At 36.7% G+C, this 10,905-nt stretch overlaps 1 protein-coding gene across 7 annotated transcripts in view; it reads left to right on the top strand.

Moving 5' to 3' along the window:
• The window catches only part of LOC139935857 (uncharacterized), a 55,944-nt gene extending 46,068 nt beyond the window's left edge, over positions 1-9,876 (top strand). For 3 of the 7 annotated variants that reach the window (XM_071930464.1, XM_071930466.1, XM_071930467.1), the window contains 2 exons: positions 244-360; positions 2,160-9,875. In XM_071930464.1, coding sequence (XP_071786565.1) covers positions 244-360; positions 2,160-2,456 — 414 coding nt within the window. In that variant the 3' untranslated portion in view covers positions 2,457-9,875. Of the gene's footprint in view, positions 1-243; positions 361-2,159 lie in introns of all 7 variants that reach the window. The other 4 variants (XM_071930463.1, XM_071930468.1, XM_071930469.1 and 1 more) reach the window with 4 other exon arrangements.
• The last annotated feature ends 1,029 nt before the right edge of the window (positions 9,877-10,905 follow it).

Consider the following 10,905-nt stretch of genomic DNA (forward strand, 5'->3'; position numbering starts at 1 on the left):
ACTACATAAAGCCATCCGTACATACACATTGCATGATGTGTGTCACCACATGTCACTACATAAAGTCATCTGTACATACACATTGCATGATGTGTGTCACCACATGTCACTATATAAAGTCATCTGTACATACACATTGCATGATGTTTATAACCATATCATTGTTTGCATGTGTTAAAGACAACACTGATTAACCAGCTCTGGTTTGGGGTCGGGTTTTGTATTTTCATTTTTTTTTTCTAGAAGCAAGTTCCGTCAAATCTCTCATCCGACAATTCCAGCCAGGACAAAGGGGTCAACAGCAGCCCGTCCAGGTCTAGTAGTTTGAGTAAACCACAAAGCAACACTACACCCATTAAGGTTGGTCCTTAAGTCCAGATCTTGCATGTCATCCAGCATGCTTTGTACCTGATTCTAGGATTGTTTATCAATCTTCTTGCCTCTTTTGACAAATTTTCTTGAAAAAGGGTAAACAAGACATTGCCCTTGTAATTATCAATCCGCTAGATTTGCATTTGAGAAAGACTCTCGTAGGGCTGAATCGTCAGGCCATTAACTATTTTTTGCAGATTTACATTTGTTGTGATGTAGCGAATATGTTAACCTCTGAAATGTACGCCATGTATAGGGAGTTTCATTCACAGACTCAAAGTATAATAATCCCCACTTTGCATTTTTGTAGTTTTCGTAATACACCACTGTGACTTATTGTAATTATTCAATTGTATATTTTGCGTTATTGATGTAACTGTTAAATGAATTTATTGATTGCAATAATATGCTGTGCTAGTCTCGCATGTTTTAAATTAAAAGTGCCTTGAGACACCCGTAGATGAAGCACTATTTAATAACTGATTAATATTGTTATGTATTTTGTTTCTCACCAATCTTTCTTTGACTATTGACGTAAACCAAACCGGACCCAATGTCTAATAATGTGCAACAGTCTGTTGCATAGAGATTCTATTTTATATGTATTCCTTTCCTTTGTGTCTTCCCTGTGTTTTCTTGATATTCACTCAATCTATTATTTATCTAAAATGATCTTTAATTGACCATTGTGAGTTGCATCATGATGCAATTTGCTCTGTAATCCTAACCTTTGCATTTACCACTTTTATGATCCAGTAATCCGTCCTTACATAATTATTGAACATCATCACTTTACTCCTATTGGTTTATAGCCACCAATTGTTTCTAAAATAGAAACTTTGATTGGCTATACTTTTCCTGCTTTTTGTTGATCCTTCCCTTATCCTTTTCCCCTCTTTTTTCTCTATAAATGGATATGTATTTGTTTGTACTTGTTTTATGCCTCTGAAGAAGGTCCGGTTTGGATCGACAGCTAAGGCCATCTACCCCACTCATTATATATCTAAAATGTGCATACAAAATTGTGACTTATATTTTTTTGTGAATTGCAGCAATTGTCTCTTGTATTTTTGTTATCATCATATTTTTTTATTATGAAGTCTCCACTTTTCCCACAGGACTCATAAAGCATAGTAGTCAGTGCTTTATCATATATGAATAATTGTTGCCCCAAAAAACTAACGTCCCAAAAGTGTAATTATCTTTTGTCTGATGTGGTACCCATAGCTAGTGTATGGTGTAATGTTCAAACTTTCTAGCCTGCTCTAGAATGTATCGGGTTAGAATCCCACTCAACGTGCCAGTGGGAATTATTTTCCACATGGCTTTTAAACACACTGATAACACTCTTACTATTTATCTTTTAATTATTTATCCTTTCAATATATTTCTTTATAAGATAGCAGAATCACATCATTTAAAGTGTATTGTTATCTGTTATTTGTATATGTTAATCTTAAGGGCTGTAACAGAAATAGATCTTAGAGAATACAGATTGTGTAGGATACTTAGAAGTAGTTCATTCATGCTGCCATTTTACCTGTAAATTGTAGGTTTTCTATTTGTTGATGTAGATAATGTTTTCACATGGTTTTGAAACTGTGGACACAACTATGTACAGCAGAAACAGTTAATCATTAAGGTTGAGTTAGGCTTATTGACTATAATGACCTTTATATCAATTTAAAAAACTGAATTAGAGTACATTAGAGTATCCCTGTTGAAACTTACCTACATGTGCAACTATGTAATAATAACTTATTGTTTAAACTGTTTGCTGTCCACAGGATAAGAACACAACACCAGGCACTACCACATCCTCCTCATCAACCAAGCCTTCTCCAAAGAAACGTGGCTTCATCCCTAAGACAGAACACTGCATTGTCTGCCAGCGTCCTGTCTACATGACTGAGATGGCTAAGGCTGAGGGTAAGACGTTTCACCGAGGCTGCCAGAAGTGCAAAGAGTGTCAACGCTCCTTGGGGATCGGCAATTTGCTCTTAGTGGACGGTCAAATCTTCTGCAAACTCCATGGTACACAGATGAAGAATAAACTGTTGAAGTTGAGGCTAGAGATTGAATGAGTATAAGAAGGGTAATGGAAGGTGGTAGGAGTATGTAAATTTATGCAAATGATGGTGTTTTGTATCCATGTGTACTTATTCTAGTGTTTGTATTTTGTGGTAGTTAATGAGACATTTTTGGTGAAAGGAAAGGGTAATTTTGCATAACTTTTAAGTTAATAATTTGTTTTAATACTATGGCTGGTTCATTGAAAGATTCATCACTAAACCAGGTGTCCTTGGTTTGCTCATCTTGGCGTACATTCAAGCAGAACTAACTCATCAAGTAATTGAGATGAATAATAGACATTGATTATAGTGCTGGTATCTGCCAAGTGCAAAGTATAATGCTATTACCCTGGTCATATATTGAACCATCTCAGCTCCCTAGAAAGCATGCAGTCTGTGCTGCCAAGCATTTAGTGCTTCACACAAAAGCATCTTAGCCCTCACAGGTAGCCATTTGCTCCTGGGTGAAGAGAAGGTCACAATTATCATGAGTGGGAATTGAACTCACACTCGTACATGATGCATAGAGATTCGTTTGTTCCCTTTGCTTGTTTGAGGCATATTTGAGAACCAGAGAAGTTGTTTTCAATCATTTTTGTAAACCAAATTCTTTTAATCTACATGTATTTTGAAATTGAAATTGAAGTTTAAATATGCTTGTTTGAGGCAATGCTTCTTGGTCACAATTGTTCAGCAACACAATGTTGTATTGTGTCCCTCCTGGATGTTGTTAGTTCACTGGCTTTCTATGTCCTGCTGTTTAGAATTCACTTTCATATCAAGCCGGATGAGGTATAAGGTTAAAATGACAAAATAAAGTCAAGTAACTAAGTTTTGTACAATAGAAAACTGTGATTTGAGATCCAGAGAAGTTGTTTTCAGTCATTTTTATCTATTTTTTTAAAAGTTGTATTCAAAGTCGTCAACTCATTTTCATGCAATAGTCTTTAAAAGTGTCTCATTTAAAGCAGTTTATTTTATCATTTTTAGCAACTATTTTCAATTGAAGGGTGAAAAATACGTCCTAAAGCAGTGTTTATGACATCATAAAGTGCCCAGATTGTGTTGGATATTTGTTTTAGTTTGGTGATATTTTAGTAAAATTACTGGAAAGGGAAAAAACATGAGAGAGCAGTTAATAAAAGTTAAACTATTTTATTTTATTTAACATTACCTGTATCATGGCCTTTATGGCAAGGTTAAATACAGCAGTCATCCTGTGGTCTTCTAGTTATTGAGGGCTCAATTACATTTATGCAGTAAGGCGCAGTCATCCTGTGGTCTTCTAGTTATTGAGGGCTCAATTACATTCATGCAGTAAGGCGCAGTCATCCTGTGGTCTTCTAGTTATTGAGGGCTCAATTACATTCATGCAGTAAGGCGCAGTCATCCTGTGGTCTTCTAGTTATTGAGGGCTCAATTACATTCATGCAGTAAGGCGCAGTCATCCTGTGGTCTTCTAGTTATTGAGGGTTCAATTACATTCATGCAGTAAGGCGCAGTCATCCTGTGGTCTTCTAGTTATTGAGGGCTCAATTACATTCATGCAGTAAGGCGCAGTCATCCTGTGGTCTTCTAGTTATTGAGGGTTCAATTACATTCATGCAGTAAGGCGCAGTCATCCTGTGGTCTTCTAGTTATTGAGGGTTCAATTACATTCATGCAGTAAGGCGCAGTCATCCTGTGGTCTTCTAGTTATTGAGGGCTCAATTACATTTATGCAGTAAGGCGCAGTCATCCTGTGGTCTTCTAGTTATTGAGGGTTCAATTACATTCATGCAGTAAGGCGCAGTCATCCTGTGGTCTTCTAGTTATTGAGGGCTCAATTACATTCATGCAGTAAGGCGCAGTCATCCTGTGGTCTTCTAGTTATTGAGGGCTCAATTACATTTATGCAGTAAGGCGCAGTCATCCTGTGGTCTTCTAGTTATTGAGGGCTCAATTACATTCATGCAGTAAGGCGCAGTCATCCTGTGGTCTTCTAGTTATTGAGGGCTCAATTACATTCATGCAGTAAGGCGCAGTCATCCTGTGGTCTTCTAGTTATTGAGGGCTCAATTACATTTATGCAGTAAGGCGCAGTCATCCTGTGGTCTTCTAGTTATTGAGGGCTCAATTACATTCATGCAGTAAGGCGCAGTCATCCTGTGGTCTTCTAGTTATTGAGGGCTCAATTACATTTATGCAGTAAGGCGCAGTCATCCTGTGGTCTTCTAGTTATTGAGGGCTCAATTACATTTATGCAGTAAGGCGCAGTCATCCTGTGGTCTTCTAGTTATTGAGGGCTCAATTACATTCATGCAGTAAGGCGCAGTCATCCTGTGGTCTTCTAGTTATTGAGGGCTCAATTACATTCATGCAGTAAGGCGCAGTCATCCTGTGGTCTTCTAGTTATTGAGGGCTCAATTACATTTATGCAGTAAGGCGCAGTCATCCTGTGGTCTTCTAGTTATTGAGGGCTCAATTACATTCATGCAGTAAGGCGCAGAAACTCTTGTACTCAGAAACATCTTGCCGCAAGCCGAAGCAGGCAAAACACAATGTTGTGTATTATTGTTTGTGATAGGTTCACTACTTCAATTTGCTCACCAGAAATGCTGAGCACATTTACCTGCATACAGCTTTATGAAATTTGGCCTTGTTCTCTAACTGGTTTAATAAATGGCTTAAACCTACTCCTAAAGACTTTGCAAGCCTCAATCATTTAGAGAAAGTAAACAACCTTGCTTTCTTCACATGAAGAACTCCATAAACAAATGCTCCAAAATGGTCACTGAGATTAAACACAAGACTTACACAGTCTGTGAGTGCATATTATGAACATTCTTCTCCATTATCAACATCCAGGTCAAGTCGCTATACCTCATTCCTTCCTAAATCACTCTAATGTATTCTCATAATGTTATTACAAAGTATTCAAAAGTACCAGTATGTCAGCTACAAGTAAACATGCTTGAATCATTGCAAAGGTCAGGGACATACCAAGGAATGTATCCATTTCTTTATAATGCAAAACTGGCTGTTATTGCAGGCATCTATTGGTAATTGGCACTTACTTGTTTTACTAGCGCATGTCCATGCCCATCTGAAAGCTATATCGAATCCCCTGTGCTGTGAGCATGGTTGGACTATCTGACTTGTTCCTTGTGTTGTTGGAGTGGTTTTTACTAGAATGAGTGTTGACAATAGGAAACTAAGCATGTTCTGTTGATTGCTTGTATATTGTAGAACAGAGTTTGTTTACCACAGTTCAGGACCCAATTGTGTTAAAGCTGCCAAAGGAGACACATTTTCAGACACTTTTCTCCCACACAAACATAATCAAGAAACCTGTCACAGATGGTTTGTGTGACATTGTTTTTTAGATTATTACTTTGTTTTGGGAAACACAATTACTGTTGTGCTGATCTATTTGTTCATTGGCAGCTCTGTGGTATAGGCTCATTATGCTGGTTGCCCTGTAGTGGGAGATTTCAAAAAGATATTCACCAGAATATGTTATTCATCGCGCCCCCGACCCTCTCCCACAAACACACGCACAAATGCATAAGAACATTTTGGCTGGTAACACATTTTGTGCTCAGCAAGACTTTTGTTAATACTCAACAGCTTTGTGTGAGTGGGATCCAGCTATGTGTTGTGAAGTATGTTGGAGATACAATGTGTGGTGTAGTGGGGTGAGCTCCATGCTTGCAGATACAACATGTGTGGATGTGTGGTGTAGTGGGGTGAGCTCCATGCTTGCAGATACAACATGTGTGGATGTGTGGTGTAGTGGGGTGAGCTCCATGCTTGCAGATACAACATGTGTGGATGTGTGGTGTAGTGGGGTGATCTCCATGCTTGCAGATACAACATGTGTGGATGTGTGGTGTAGTGGGGTGATCTCCATGCTTGCAGATACAACATGTGTGGATGTGTGGTGTAGTGGGGTGATCTTTATGCTTGCAGATACAACATGTGTGGTGTAGTGGGGTGAGCTCCATGCTTGCAGATACAACATGTGTGGATGTGTGGTGTAGTGGGGTGATCTCCATGCTTGCAGATACAACATGTGTGGATGTGTGGTGTAGTGGGGTGATCTCCATGCTTGCAGATACAACATGTGTGGTGTAGTGGGGTGAGCTCCATGCTTGCAGATACAACATGTGTGGATGTGTGGTGTAGTGGGGTGAGCTCCATGCTTGCAGATACAACATGTGTGGATGTGTGGTGTAGTGGGGTGATCTCCATGCTTGCAGATACAACATGTGTGGTGTAGTGGGGTGAGCTCCATGCTTGCAGATACAACATGTATGGATGTTTTTAAGTGCTTAAATTTGATCATAATAGGAGTGTGCAGGAACGTTGTCTTTAAACCAAACATAATACTCCCAGTTGGAGACACTTTTACTCTTGTTTTTCTCTGGAAAAGCACATTTTTAAGACTAAGCTGCACATATCCGATAAGAAAATTACATCGATGTCCCAAAATTGGCGTTTCTTCCTTTCTTCTTTTATGATGGTTATTTTTTTTTTCAGTTACTATTTTTTAAATTATTGGTGTCCCCTCCACCTTCTTGGGGTTGACAACCTGTTCACAACATTACCTTTTTTTCTTCATTAGATTACTTTAGCTTTTCATACTTCAAGTTTAAAGCGGCCTTTGTGTCTCCAAGATCAAAGATTTACTTACATTAGTTAGATCGTAGAGATCTTGTTTTAAAGATAGTTATTAATTCAGAAATGTCAACCATCCAATTTCTCAAGATTTGTATTCAGGAAGCTGTCACACTTTGGAGGATATATTACTGTAGGCCAAGCTACAATTGGTTATCGTTGGGCAAGGTATTATAATATCAAGTTAATATGGTATGGAGTATTTTGAAGGGTGGGAGGGTCTCTAGATTAGGAGGTTGGAGTTTCTCTAATTAAAACAAGTCTGTCACAATAACTCCATCTATGGTGTATTCACAAACGAGGAATACAGTATAATGAAATCCAACACAAGTCCCTTTTTTTTTTACAAATACTTTAAACACAATTTGGCGCTTTTTATTCATATATATATATACTAGATATTGTTCTGATTGTAAATTGTAAATAACAGTTGTACAAATATTATAAAGGTTTGCGTTTTAGGGAAGAATGTCAGTTGAAGACTGTTTGAATCAGTTCTTTTATAAGTAGTCAAGGAGCACTATGGTCTCTATAGAATATAAAGGGGTTTTTAAAAGTTTTATTTGGAGAACTAACAAAAGGCCAAGTGCACAATGTGTAATGGTGACGTTAACAAAAAGTCATGTCCCTTTTTATGTGCTGACTAATTATCAGTATGTGTGTTTAGGGAACCATACAAGTAATGGCCTTGAGATGATAAACGTTCCTTGCTGCCAGTTTGCCCTGCATGGCATCACAGATCTGATCAGGTTGATAAAATGATGCTTACTGGTTTGAATCCAGCTCAGTTTGGGACCCAACACGTTTGATCCTGTTCCTGAATTCTACATCATACATGGTTATCTGGATGGAAGAATGAGTTAGTCTCACAGAGACTGCCTTTAGCTTCTTTTAAATTTGGTTTAAAATCAACCTTGTACAGCCTCGCTACCAATTTGGGGATTGGTTCCTACTTACATGGCTCCCATTTTACATAATAAATAATAATAATAATTGAATGGTCTCCGTTCTAGAGTTTTGAGTCATCATTTCCAGATATATATTAATATGAAGGAAATGATCATTCCCATTGTTGAAACCCAACTCAAAAACCAGTCCATTAGTCCCAATCATTTCTTAATAATGTGATCATTATTCACAATGTCCTGATCATCAAAAAGGTTGTATTTTCAAATAAATATCTCAATAGATTACCAAGTCATACTTCATTCCAATGAGTATAGGTTTAAAGATAGAGGCCCATAGCATCTCGTTGGGCAGATGTAATTCCATCATTAAGCCCCAAAGATGAACCACTATTCATACACCTATAACTAAAAAAAAACAAATACATTTATTGTCTTTATGATTAAGTGGCTGTTGAAGATTCAAACAAGGAAATTTAGTCCAATTAACCAGCATTTTAGGTCACACTATGGCAACATTTTCTTCTTGTTTTTTTGTATGACTTCATTTACATTCTAATTATAAGTTAGAACATCAAAATAAACTTAATATGCGGGAACAATTTTCTTACAGAAATTGTAAACTTTCATTTTTATAATCTTTGATTGATTTATATTTGTTTGTCACAATTTTATAAATAAACATGACACGTATTCCTACTCACTACAATTCCCTTTCCCAGGAAAACTCCATTTATCGCTTTTCCTCAGTTTTTTAGATGTCTGCAATTTGAAATTAATTTATTCTGCAATTCTGTATTCTAATTCACTAATTTATTTTTCTATAAACAAAATTATATTATTTGTATATCGTTGGAATAGTGTTTACGTAAACAAAGAGTGATTCATAACTATTGGTTGATTGATTGTATAATTTGATAAGATATTCCAATATTCAAGGGATGATACGATAACTCATGCTAAGTTTGTTCTGTACGGTAGTCATGGTAATAATACAACAAATTATTGTGTCAAATGAGCAGTAAGTGTTTTGCATAAAAATAAAATTGCATGCCAAGCAAACTGAACTTTTGAAACAGCTGAAAAAGAAAAAGCATTGTCAAGTTTGTGGTTGATTTAGACTGCTTTTCTGTAATAACAATGTTCTTACCAATTGAAGAGAAATGCTAGCAATCCATGTGATTCTTGAATGTCAGGTAACACAAACGATTCTGCATTCACAGCAAATAGAATCAATGGGTGCTGTCAATGATGACTTATTTTCATCTTTAGCAAGTTTTAACATTTATTTCACAAAGAAAACCGTTCCATTCTTAGACGCTCCTTTTTAAAATAATTATTTATTTGAAAATGAGAATATTTTATCAAGATGAATCATTCTACTGTTTTTCATTATATCTTTAATACTTTGGTCTTATCTTAGAAGCACAAAATGATGAAGTGACCAAAACAATTCCAGCCATTCCAAGACGGAGTTATCATTCCCACAAATTTATTCCTGGTTTTTATTTTCTTTAAGCTTAATAACAAATGCTAAAAAGCGGATTGTTGTGCCAGTTAATATGTAAGATCAAATTATTCTATTTCATTACGCATTGTAAATACTGACATGTAAGGTAATTGGGCAATTACTGTGTGATTTTTTATAATAGTTGTGAGATGGCGATAAAAAGTAGGTTTTTTCCCATTAAATAAGACCTTAAACTAATTCCAGAACGGGCTATGGATGTGCTGATTACACTTACTGCGTTAACAAACATTGTATGTGAACAAGGAAATGTACAGAATAAATGTAATCATGACTGTTGTAAGTTGATGTAGTCAAGTGTGGACACTCATTTGAAAGACTGACTGTTGTAAGTTGATGTAGTCAAGTGTGGACACTCATTTGAAAGACTGACTGTTGTAAGTTGATGAAGTCAAGTGTGGACACTCATTTGAAAGACTAGATTATGGAAATTAAAGTACTCGATATTCTTCCCACTTTGATATAATATTAATAGTAATAACATGCATTTATATAGCGCTTAATACATGGTTTCTAAGCCCTGAAACATAAAAGTAATTAAATACACTGAAGAAAGACAAAGAAGTGTAAAATAACAAAAAAAATAAGTGGGATGAAACAGCTGAAACTGAACATTAGCTTAGATGGGTTTAAATAAGTGGGTTTTTAGAGCGTTTTTAAAAGAGTCCAGTGTAGTCGAGGCACGGATGTGGACGGGAAGATTGTTCAAGAGAAGGAGCGGTTGCCATAGCGAGTGCGGGGGATAGGACCAGAGTTGAATTCCAGGTGGGCGGTAGATGATGATCGGAGAACACGAGACGTAGGTTACTTTTTGGGAATAAGTGATTCGGAGATATATTTAGGAGCTAGGCCATGTCTAACTTTCTAACGGAGAGTCGGTGTAAGGAGCGCAGAGAACTAATGGCGCTGTCCTTATATTGAAGAGAGGATCTGAAAAAATATCTTTGCGATCTCCCCTAAAAAGTATCTAATTCTAGGTCCCTTGTGTCATGCTTAGTCTAAGAAAGGTCAGAAGATTTTGTTTTCTTTTTCCAATTCCACTGAGGTACATGTATTGTTCTAACCATCGAGTTACACACTGCAATGAAGTATATAGGAATTTATACGAGAAATGTCAACATCTGTTTGAGAGGAATTTAAAACCCTAAGAATTCAATCCTCACAAGATTTGTTCTTTTTTATTTCCACTCGAGTATGTAAATCCAAATGGAGATTTCATGGGCGAGATAGTCAGTAATGAGGATGAAATATCCTTAACATTTTGATAATTCATAGCTGATCTGATACATTACTCGTCCTAAAAGACAAGTCTTATCTCGAGTTAGGACGAGCAACAGAACATTCCATTTTAGAGGTTAATAGACTATAT

This window comes from Asterias amurensis, chromosome 4 (assembly GCF_032118995.1).
Source record: "Asterias amurensis chromosome 4, ASM3211899v1".
Lineage (NCBI taxonomy): Eukaryota > Metazoa > Echinodermata > Asteroidea > Forcipulatida > Asteriidae > Asterias > Asterias amurensis.